Source organism: Callithrix jacchus, chromosome 7 (genome assembly GCF_049354715.1).
Source record: "Callithrix jacchus isolate 240 chromosome 7, calJac240_pri, whole genome shotgun sequence".
NCBI lineage: Eukaryota > Metazoa > Chordata > Mammalia > Primates > Cebidae > Callithrix > Callithrix jacchus.
In genome coordinates this window covers 54,240,112-54,252,099 of record NC_133508.1, presented here as the reverse complement: position 1 = coordinate 54,252,099, position 11,988 = coordinate 54,240,112, and the positions used below count along the sequence as shown (strand labels likewise).

Below are 11,988 nucleotides of genomic sequence, written 5' to 3'. Positions count from 1 at the left end.
CTGAAACTCTACACCCATTCAACAACTCCCCTATTCTTTCTCCTCTAGTACCTGGCAACCACCATTCTACCTTTTCTTTCTTTCTTTCTTCTTTTTTTTTGAGACAGTCTTGCTCTGTTGCCCAGGCTAGAGGGGAGTGGGGCGATCTTGGCTCACTACAACCTCCATCTCCCAGGCTCAAGTGATTTATATGCCTCGGCCTCCCAAGTAGCTGAGATTACAGGCGTGTGCCACCACGTTTGGCTAATTTTTCATATTTTTAATAGAGACAGGGTTTTGCCATCTTGGCCAGGCTGGTCTTGAACTCCTGGCCTCAAGTGATCCACCCACCTTGGACTCCCAATGTGCTGGGATTACAGGTGTGAGTCACTTGGCCCAGCCTCTACTTTCTGTTTCTGTGAATTTCTCTAGATAACTCATGTAAGTGGAATCATACAGTATTTCTCTTTTTGTAACTGGCTTATTTCCTATAGCACAATGTCCTCAAAGCATATTCATGTTGTAACATGTGACAAAATTTCCTTCCTTATTTTCGAGACTGGGTCTCTCTCCATTGCCCAGGGTGGAGTGCAGTGGCACAATCATGGTTAACTGCACCCTTGACCTCCCAGGCTCAGGTGATCCTCTCACCTCAGTCTCCCAAATAGGTGGGACTATAGATGTGCAACATCATGCCCAACTATTTTTCTTTTTTGTATTTTTTTTTGTAGAGATCAAGCTTTGCTGTGTTGCCCAGGGTGATCTCAAATTCCTGGGCCCAAGCGGTTTGCCCACCTTGGCCTCCCCAAATGCTGAGGTTACAGGTGTGAGCCACCATGCCTGGACTTTCTTCCTTCTTAAGGCTGAATAATATTCCTTAGCCAGGGTGGGCAGATTGCTTGAGCCTAGGAGTTTGAGACCAGCTTGGGCTACATGGTGACCCCCATCTCTTAAAAAAAAAGGACATCTTCCTTTTGGGTATTTACCCAGAAGTGGGATTGCTGGATCATATGCTAGATGTATTTCTGATTATTTTTAGGGATCTCCATACTTTTCCCCATGGCAGTTGCATCATTTCATTTTACAGCCCCACTAGTAGGGCACAAGGGTCCCAATTTCTTAACATCCTAACTTGTTTTTTTTTGATAGTAGCCATTCTAATGGGTGTGAAGTCACTGTGGCTTTGATTTGCATTTCTCTGATGGTTAGTGATGGTAAGCATCTCTTCATGTGCTTGTTGGCCATTTGTATATCATCTTTGGAGAAATGTCTATTATACTCGAGAGTTTACTTCTGGGCTTTCTATTCTATTCCATAAGTCTATTTGTCTTTATGCCCATGCCACACTGTTTTGATGACTATAGCTAGTGGTATGTTTTGAAATCAGATGTATGAAGGCAGAGGCTTTTGATGTTCATCTTTTCCACCATCATATGTTCTCCATGACCTACAAGAAAATAGCAGGATCCCTGGGTGTTCTCTGAATATCTTGAACCCTTTTGAGCCAATATCTGGTCTCAATTTTAATGATCTCAAGCCATCAAGTTTTATTTTCTATAGAGGAATCTAAGTCTTTATGTCAAGGCCACAAAAGGCAATATACAAAAAGAACACTGAGGAGATGAATTACTTCATTCCACAGAAATCCATAGCTGTCAGTATGTAGGTCAATGCCAGGTAGCAGGTGAATTTAGAGAGAAATATAACCCTCAGTGGGGCTCACCCCTCCCCTGCTTCTTCCTCCTCCTCTGCTTGAAAAGGTTCCATGGGAAACTCAGAATGAAGTAGGATCATGCAAAATTTTATAGACCAAATACAGGTCTGGGAGCAAAAGACACACACAATAACGTGACCTTCAACACAGCCTGTTAACACTTTTCAGTTTATTTTGCAATAGTCAATTCAACCATGACAAATGAGTGCATGAATTAATGATAGCAACATCTTGACCTCACATGCAAAGGGACTTAAAAAAAACTTTATTGCAGCTTCTTAGAGCAGAACTGAATGTGCAATGCTAGGACCATGTTTGGATGCTCAGAGTGGGAAACTGAGGCATAGGAGAAGGAAGCAAGCCATGCTGGGGGGGCTGGCCCATCCCAAGGAGCCAAAATATCTGCAAGGGCTCTTGCTTGCCACACTGCAGAGGACCCAGCGACAACTGGCTAGGAGGGAGAGGACGCTGGGGAAGATGGGCTCAGGGCACCATGTTCCACCACTTGAAGGAGAAGGGCTTTCTGCGCACATTGGTGCCACAGTGCACCTCCCCCTGCCTGATGTGGTAGGTGTAGAAGTCATTGATGAAGGTACAGTGCAGGCCCAGCGGCTCCAGCAGGGACCGCACCTTCTCCTCCAGGCAGCAGCGGCCATTGATGATGGGCCCGAAGGGCTTGGGGATGCCCAGGTACTTCCCCAGCACCAGCATGTTCACCTGCAGAGAAGTGAGGGCTCAGGTCACAGGTGGCAGCGGGCAGCCTGCAGCGTGATCTGAGCGGCTCCTCCCTTCTCAGAACTTTGGAAATAATAGCCCCTCCTGGGATGGTGGCTCACACCTGTAGTCCCAGCACTTGGGAGGCTGAGGCAGGAGGATCGCTTGAGCCCAAGAGTTTGAGACCAACCTGGGAAACATGGCAAAAACCCCATCTCTACAAAAAAATATTTTAAAAAGTCAGCCAGGCATGGTGGTGTGCACCTGTGGACCCAGCTACTTTGGAGGCTGAGACAGGAAGATCACCTGAGCCCAGGAGTTCAAGGCTGCAGTGAGCCGTGATTGTGCCACTGCACTCCAGCCTGGCAGCCTGGGTGACAGAGCGAGACTCTATCTCAAAAATAAAATATGCCTTTCATGGTGTCTCATGCCTACAATCCCAGCACTTTGAGAGGCTGAGGCGAGTAGAGCACCTGAGGTGAGTTTGAGACCAGCCTGGCCAACATGGTGAAACCCTATCTTTACTAAGAATAGAAACATTAGCCAGGCGCGCCTATAGTCCCAGCTACCCGGGAGGCTGAGGCAGGAGAATTGCTTGAACCCAAGAGGTGGAAGTTTCAGTGAGCCAAGATCATTCCATTGCACTCCAGCCTGGGTGACAGATTAAGGCTCTGTCTCAAAAAATAAAACAAAACAAAAGAAAAATGATAGCCCCACTTTACGAATGAGAAAACTGAGGGCCAGACATGGAAAGTGGTTTGCCTAAGGCCACCCAGCTATTCTAGGACTTACAACTATTAGACTCCAGGTTCCATACTTTTTTTTTTTTTTTTTTTTTTTGAGATTGAGTCTTGCTCTTGTCACCCAGGCTGGAGTGCAATGGCACAATCTCAGCTCACTGCAACCTCCGTCTCCTGGGCTCAAGTGATTCTCCTGCCTCAGCCTCCCAAGTAGCTAGGATTATAAGTGCCCACCACCACACCCAGCTAATTTTTATATTTTTAGTAGAGATGGGGTTTCACCATTGGCCAAGCTGATCTCAAACTCCTGACCTCATGATCTACCCGCCTTGGCCTCCCAAAGTCTGGGTTTACAGGCGTGAGTCACCGTGCTGGCCTTCCATACTCTTATTTATTTAAAATTTAAAAAGTTTAGGCCAGGCGTGGTGGCTCACGCCTGTAATCCCAGCACTTTGGGAGGCTGAGGTGGGTGGATTGTCAGGTCAGGAGATCAAGACCAGCCTGGCCAACATGGCGAAACCTCGTCTTTAATAAAAATGCAAAAATTAGCTGGGTGTGGTGGTGCATGCCCGTAGTCCCAGCTACTCCAGAGGCCGAGGCAGGAGAATCACTTCAACCAGAAGGCAGAGGCTGCAGTGAGCCGAGATCGTGCCACTGCACTCCAGCCTGGCAACAGAGTGAGACTCCGTCTCAAAAAAAAAAAAATTTAGATTCGGGTACATGCACATTGTTACCTGAGTGTATGGCTTACTGGTGGGCAATGGGCTTCTAGTGTATTCATTATCAAACAGCGAACATTGTACCCGATAGGAAATTTTTCACCCCTCACCTCATGCTCATTCTCTCCATTTTGGGGGTCCTCAGTGTCTATTATTTCCATCTCTGTGTCTATGCGTACCTGCTGTTTAGCTTCTACCTATACATGAGAACATGCAGTATTTGATATTTTCTGTTCACTTAGGACAATGCCTCCAGCTCCATCATGTTGCTGCAAAGGACATGATTTCATTTTTATATTTCGAGATAGGGTCTCTCTCTGTCACTCAGGATAGAATGCAGTGGTGTGATCTCAGCTCACTGCCATGTCCGCCTCCTGGGCTCAAGCAATCCTCCTGCCTCAGTACATGCCATCATGCCTGGCTAAGTTTTGCATTTATTTGAGAGACAGAGTTTCTCCATGTCACCCAGGCTGGTCTTGAACTCCCGGACTCAAGCAATCCTCCCGCGTAAGCCTCCCAAAGTGCTGGGATTACAGGTATGAGCCACCCCTCCTGGCTGATTTCATTCTTTCTGATGCTGCCCATGCTCTTAACACTACACTCTCCTCCCCTACCTGCTGCCTCCTGGTGAACTCTTTCCATTACTCAAGGCCCACATCAAATGGCAGCCCCTCTGTGCAGCTGCCCATGAACCCCTGAGTTCTGGCAGCCACTCCTGCTCTGTGTTCCCAGAATTCCCAGCACTGTGGCTCGCATGTAGTAGGCACTCAATAAATATCTGTTGACAGGATGGATAAATGACTGTCTGTTGTGGCACCTCCTTATATAAGTAATGTATGTAAACGACTCTGCTTCCTCCATTAGATTGGGAGGCAGCCCCGAGAGGTAGAAAGGTGAGGATTTTGGCTGCAGGCCTAAGTGCGTTTGAATCCCAGGCCTGCTATTCAATAGCTGTGTGGCCTTAGGCAGTCACATCTGAGCCTCATCAGCAAATGAGCCCAACACACGCTTCCATTGCAATGACAATTAGATAAGTATACACAGCTACAGCACTGTGCTGGCACACAGTAGGTACACAACCATCATCCATGGGTCATGAGTCCTCAAGGGAGCGTCTCATTCTTTGTCACTGCCTAGACACAACCTGTGCGTGCTAAATGCCTCGCACTGTCCATCTCTCTGCCTGTTCCACTCACTCTTCCCCCGCCTCCCACAGCCAGCTCCACGTCTCATGTTCAGGCTCCCTCCAGGGGCCTTGAACAGTGACAGTGCATAGTCAGCCCTCGGGGTTCCTGACCACTGTAGCCGCTTTCCTTCTTGCACTGGGAAGCCTGGCTTGACTAAACTGGAGGGAAACAAGATGCTTGAGGTCAGGACTTTAATTCCTTCTGGCCAAGAAACCCTTTATTCCTCACAACATCTTTTGCCGAATGTCAGTGCAAAACCAGAAAATCTCAACTACTGGATTGGAGGCACTGCCTTGGAACTCCAGGGCCCTAGGGAACCCAGTTTGAAAACTACTGTGGTAGGTCCTGCTGGCTCCTCCCTGAACTGTAACCCCCAGCTACGGAAGAAGAAGGTGGCTGGGGTTCCCCAGTAGAATTGGGTGACGTCTCTCCCTGGGCCTTGGGTATGCTCTGAAGAGAGGGAGGAATGGGGCCGAGGAATGTCAAAAACACAGTGAATGATAGCAAGACAGTGCTTGGGGACCACAGTGAACACTCAGGACAAAGGTGGGCCCACTCTCGCCCTCAAGTGCAGCCTCCATAAGGTGAATCCCACTCAGCCCAGGCAGTGCCAGCCTCACCTGCTCACAGAGGCTTTCCCGAACCCCCCAGTCTGAGGTGGTATCCCCATATGTGTCCCTGTCATGGTGCATAGGCGACCTGAGGGCATCTTGTTTGCTGCTTGACTCCCTGTCCATCCCTTGACCCCCTATGGCACCCCCGAGCCCCAGGGAAGCTGCTAGGTGGGAAGCAACATGGTGGTTATAGCCTGGGGTCTGAAGCCAGAGCCCTGGTGGAGGCAACCATAGAATCTGACTCCCGGCATTGTTGTGAGATACCAGAAGGTGTTCTGGAGGATGTACAGGCCCATGCAAGCCTGGAGCACTCTTGACATAAGTGACTCCATCTTAGAAAAAGACCGCATCTTACATTTCAAAAGGCACCATGCCAACAGGGACCAGACGTGTGCCTAATCAACAGAGACTGCACCCAACCAGATAGGGACATAAGCAGGCATACTCCATTACCGTCAGTCCTCACCAGAGAACCTGGCTACAAAAAGAGCAGGTCTTCACTAGCTCAAGATAACAGCCTTCTTTTCTTTTCTTTTCTTTTCTTTTTCTTTTTTTTTGAAATGTAGTCTCTGTCTTCCAGGCTGGAGTGCAATGTCACGTTCTCAGCTTACTGCAACCTCTGTCTCCTGGGTTCAAGTGATTCTCCTACCTCAGTCTCCCAAGTAGCTGGGATTACAGGCGCCTGCCATCATGCCCAGCTAATTGTTGTATTTTTAGTAGAGACGAGGGTTTCACCACGTTAGCCAGGCTAGTCTTGAACTCCTGACCTCAAGTGATCCACCTGCCTTGGCTCCCCAAAGTGCTAGGCTCACAGGCGTGAGCCACCGCACCCGGATTTTATGATGGAAATAGCATTAGTAGGGGCTGGGTGTGGTGGCTCATGCCTATAATCCCAGAACTTTGGGAGGCCGAGACGGGCAGAACCCCTGAGGTCAGGAGTTTGGGAGCAGCCTGACCAACATGAAGAAACTCCATCTCTACTAAAAATATAAAAAATTAACCGGGTGTGGAGGCGTACGCCTGTAATCCCAGTTACTGGGGAGGCTGAGGCAGCAGAATCGCTTGAACCTGGGAGGCAGAAGTTGCAGTGAGCCAAGAATGTGACACTGCACTCCAGCCTGGGCAATAAGAACGAAACTGTGTCTGAAAAAAAAAAAAAAAAAAAGGAAAGGAAATAGCATCAACCTGACCTTGTGGAAAGACACTAACGTGCATGGACCTGGTCACGTCTGACCTGGTACCACTCGGGACAAAGCTCCAAGCAGTAATGGAGAGGAGCCAAGCCCTCTGGACCGCCTGGGCACCCCGCTGTCCTCTTGGGCTGAGCTGCCTCCATGCCACACCCCAGGGTTTTACAGCCCCCACCTCCTCACCATGTTGGGGAAAAAGGCTTCAGCCTTGAACTCTTTGAGCTTGAAGAGCTGCGGGATGTCGATGATGTCGCTCTCAGCCAGACCCAGCTCTCGCTTCAGCAGCTCCCGGTTCCAGTTGATGCAGCTCTGGGGGGAGGGGGGCAGTGAGGGGGGACTGCTGGGTGTGGGGGACAGTGTGGAGCTGAGGCCCCTGGGCCAAAGAAAGGACTTGGACAGGGTCAGGAAGGCAGTGAGGGCAGCTGCCAGGCCCCCCCGCACAGAGAGGCCTCTGGCCAGTGCTCTCAGGGGACCCTGGGGCCTCCTGCTCCCTCTGCTCCCTCAGCCTCTCCCAGTCTCTGTCTGTTCCTGCTTCTGTGTCCCCATCTTCCAGCATATCCTGAGGTCCTGAGGGAGACTCCTGCCAAATGCCTCTAGTCACTGGGAAAGTGGCTGGTGGGTAGGGGGAGCATCAGATGTGCTAGGGTGTGGGCACCCAGGCTCGTACCTCCACAAATGAATTATGTTCTCTCAATGTCTTGTTTGACAGAATGTTCTTTATTTTCTGCTGGTTTTTTTCTGTCATGGAAAAAAAAGAAAAAAAAGGCAAAGGAATTCAGAGGTCAATTTCCCTCTTCCCAGTCAGTGCCAGGGGACTCAGCGTTCCTATCTATAAAGTGGAGGCAGTGACAATTCTTATCATACAGGTTTGTTGTGAGCATCCGTGAGTCAAATGTCTGTTGTTTTTTTGAGACTGAGTCTCACTCTGTCACCAGGCTGTAGTGTAGTGGCAAGATCTTGGCTCACTGCAACCTCTGCCTCCCGGATTCAAGCAATTCTCCTGCCTCAGCCTCCTGAGTAGCTGGGACTACAGGCGCATGCAACCACACCCAGCTAATTTTTGTATTTTTAGTAGAGACGAGGTTTCACCATGTTGGCCAGGATGGTCTCGATCTCTTGACTTCGTGATCCAACCGCCTCGGCCTCCCAAAGTGCTGGGATAACAGGCATGAGCCACCGCGCCCGGCCTTTTTTATTTTTAATGCATTTGAATGCCCCCCACACTAACGGAACAGCACAAAATACAGGCAACATTAAAAATATCTACTTGCATGTGGGATAATTTAGTGAACGGATAGAATCTACTGTGTGATAAAATGCTATGAATACCATTTAGTTGCCGTAGATAAGAAATGTTCTGGTTTTAGGTGGGGTAATCCCAGCACTTTGGGAAGCTGAGGTGGGTGGATCACCTGAGGTCAGGAGTTCAAGACCTTCCTGGTTTCTACCAAAAATAGACCATCCTGTTTCTACTAAAAATACAAAAAATTAGCCGGGTGTGGTGGCAAGTGCCTATAATCCCAGCTACTTAAGAGGCTGAGGCAGGAGAATCACTTGAACCGGGAGGCGGAGGTTGCAGTGAGCTGAGATTGCGCCTGAGGAATTGAAGCTGAGGAAAACTTCATCTCAAGAAAAGAGATCCAGAACATGAACAAAAAATAAATAAATAAAAATAAATTTTAAAAATGAAAAAAAAGAGAGAATGCCCAGAAAAATCTAACAGGTTTACTTATAATTATTATAAAGTTGAACCACTGACACTTGTTCACAGACACGTTCTGCCTTGCATTAATGCTAAATTCTCTTATCTCCAAAGAGATCACGTCAAGAGAGGAAAAAACAGGTCCGCCCTCCCCTGATGCCACACAACATACGCAGACCCGAGGTGGAGCTCTCAGGCACACAGGCTTCTCAACTCTGGGCCTGGCCATGTCTGTGAGCTCTATTGAAAGAGTAATATTTCTTTCTTCCTTTTTTGTTTTTTGAGATGGAGTCTTGCTCTGTTGCCCAGGCTGGAGTGCAGTGGCATGATCTTGGCTCTTTGCAACCTCCCCCTGCCGGGTTCAAGGGATTCTCCTGCCTTAGCCTCCCAAGTAGCTGGGACTACAGGTGTATACCACCTGGCTAATTTTGTATTTTTAGCGTAGATGGGGTTTAACTAAGTTGGCCAGGATAGTCCCGATCTCTTGACCTCATGATCCACACACCTCAGTCTCCCAAAGTGCTGGGATTACAGGGGTGAGCCGCCGAGTCTGGCCAAAAGACTAATACTTCATTCCGTGCTCCAGCCAGACCAAACCTCCCCCAGGTCCTCGCATACCACGTGCTTTCTTCTGCCTCTGAGCCTCCACTTGCCCTGTCCCTCCACCTGCAGTGTCTCTCTTCCTCTCTTTCCCTGCCCCGTTTGCCCAGCCAGCTCCTACCTGCATGCTCCTGCTTGGCCTTGCCTCCTCCAAGAAGCCTTCCCTGAGCTCCTTCCACTCAGGCACCCCACAAAGCCCCTGTGATGGAGCTGTTCTGTTGACTCACTTCCCCCGGGCCTGTGAGCCCAGAGGACCACAAGCTGCTCTGCTCTGTTCACGCAGTCTCCCCAGCACTTGGCATGGTGTTGGGCACACAGTAAGTCCTCCTGGCACGCAGGAGTAGGTAGATGATTCCCTCCAGGCAACAGGAGACCCCGGGAAGCAGGAAGGTGTACAGATGGGAGAACAAGGCAGGGCTGACTTACTCTTGACCCCTTGGAACATCAGAGCCTCCCCATGGCCCTCATTCTGCTGCTCTTGGAACAGTCTGTAGCAGGACCTGGGGCTGGCCAGGAGCAGCCGGAAGCCCTGAAGGCAGAAACACTGGGGTTAGAGGTCAACTTTGCCCCTGGGGCTCCCAAGGAGGATGGATCTGCTGAGGGTGGGAGGAGTGTGGACTTGGACCCAAGCTGGATACCTCCTCTACCCCCATCCTAAGGGTGAAGAAAAATAGCCTCAGACAAGCAAAGTCGCCCCCACCCCAGGCAGAAGCAGAGAGTCTACCCAGGAAGGTGCCATGCTTCCTGCAGGCAGCCCCCAAGATCCTACCTTCCTGTCAGGAGCAGGCACAAAGCTCAGGAACTCGTCCACGTGGCCCACGGAGAGCCAGTCAGAATAGAGCTTCACGGGGGCCTGCACCTGCTGGGCACTGAGGAAGTCCTGCAGGGCCTGATGCATCTCCCGGCTGTAAGGGCTGTCACAGCAGGGTAAAAGGCGTGTGATTGGCAGCAGGGGCTACAGGGAAGTCTCTGAAGGACAAGGGGCTTGGCAAAAAGGTCAGGGTTCTCCTTCAGTGGAGAAAGGGATGCAGGAGCCTGGAATGCCTCTATTTTAGCCCCTAACATTTGAGAAATTAAGGAATTGTTATTCTAGTTTTATTGGGGGAAACTGAGGCATAGAGTCACTAAGGTGAGTAGGACAGAGGTTAGCCTTAGAAAGCACTGCCTCTTGAATTAGGCGAGAGGCTGGTGTTCTGGGTCCACATGGGGTTTAGACCCAGTCTGACCTAAGTTGGTGATCTCTCGTTAGCTGTGTGGTCTTGGGGACATGCCCTCATCTGTTTGAGCTCAGTTTTCTCCTAAAAATCCCTTAGCGTTCCAGTGCCTTGCTCTTCCTTTTTTTTTTCTGAGACGGTCTTGCTCTGTTGCCCAGGCTGGCGCAATTTTTATTCACGGCAACCTCTGCCTCCTGGGATCAAGCGATTCTCCTGCCTCAGCCTCCTTAGTAGCTGGGATTATAAGTGTGTGCCGCCACACTCAGCTAATTTTTGTATTTTAAGTAGAGTCAGGGTTTTACCATGTTGGTGTCTAGAACTCCCGATCTCAGGTGATCCACCGACCTTGGCCTCCCAAGGTGCTGGGGTTACAGGTATGAGCCACCGCACCCGGCTCCTTCCTCTTGTTCAATCAGATCTCGCCATCCTGGCCTTCTTACACACAGGAGCTCACTCCTGCCTCAGGGCCTTTGCACACACACTTTCAGCTGCTGGGAACTCTCCCAGATCTCCATGCAGCCCTGCCCTTCCTGTCATTAGGCCTGAGTTCAATGGCCCCTCCCCCAGAGAGGCCCTCCCTGGTCCCCCCAACAGTTCCTGTTTCTCCTCTGCCCTCTCTTTTGTTTTTGTCACTATTTGAAATTATCTTGTTCACTTTTCTGTCATCTGTTTCCCCCGCTAGAGTAGTGGTAAGGACTTGTCTTTCATGTCCACGGCTGCATTCCCAGCTCCCAGCACATTCTGATGCTCAATAAATATTCACCGAATGGAAGAGGGTAAGTGGCAGAGCTAGAATTGGACTTGGGTCTATGGGCTCCAAAGCCTGCATTCCGCACCCTTCATTGGATTCCTTTCACACTTTCTAAAGTCTGTTGGGCCCTCTGGGGTTGGAAGCAGATAGGGGAGGCTTCCACTCTGGCCCACGGCATCCCTGGGTTCTGGCCGCCCCTTCCTGTTAATCCCCTCCTTACCTGAGATAACAGCTGCTTCCGAAGAGAATCCTGCCCAGTGGGTATTCCTTCCCCCTGACTGTGACCGGCGGGCTCACTTCCAGGTTCCCAAAGGAGTCCAGCCCGCTGACACCCCCCTCTTGGGGCCCTCGAGTTACATAGCCAAAATCTGGACCCTGAAATAGGAGAAGGGAGTGCCGGGAGTTAGAGGAATGAGGTCCCAGTTGAAGGGGGCGGTGTCCAAGTTTACGGATGAACTTGGGCACAGGAAGTAATGCAGTACTGTCTACAGCGGGTACATAGCAGGCACTGTGATCATGTGTGGAATGTTAAAAGAATATTGAGTTCATTCAGTGGACAAGGAAAGAGACTAGCATTTGTTAGGTCCCTAACGCATGGTAGCTGCTTGGTAAACCTTAACTTGGCATAAAACAAACAGGCGAAACATCTCTTTTATTTTTGCTTAAGACAGAGTCTTGCTCTCTTGCCCAGGCTGGAGTGCAGTGGCTTGATCTCATCTCACTGCAACCTCTGCCTCTGGCTTCAAGCAATACTCCTGCCTCAGTCTTCTTAGTAGCTGGGACTACAGGTATACCTCACCATGCCCAGTAATTTAGTAGAGATGGGGTTTCACCGTGTTGGCCAGGCTGGTCTCGGATTCCTGT

General features: G+C 49.9%; 1 protein-coding gene across 1 annotated transcript in view; it reads right to left on the bottom strand.

The window, feature by feature from the left end:
* Positions 1–1,859: 1,859 nt before the first annotated feature.
* PADI4 (peptidyl arginine deiminase 4) overlaps positions 1,860–11,988 on the bottom strand; it is a 51,673-nt gene continuing 41,544 nt past the window's right edge. The window contains exons 11-16 of the mRNA XM_078330508.1: positions 11,345–11,499; positions 9,929–10,073; positions 9,578–9,688; positions 7,525–7,584; positions 7,041–7,166; positions 1,860–2,410 (exon numbers count right to left, since the gene is read on the bottom strand). Coding sequence (XP_078186634.1) covers positions 2,177–2,410; positions 7,041–7,166; positions 7,525–7,584; positions 9,578–9,688; positions 9,929–10,073; positions 11,345–11,499 — 831 coding nt within the window. The 3' untranslated portion in view covers positions 1,860–2,176. The remainder of the gene's footprint in view (positions 2,411–7,040; positions 7,167–7,524; positions 7,585–9,577; positions 9,689–9,928; positions 10,074–11,344; positions 11,500–11,988) is intronic.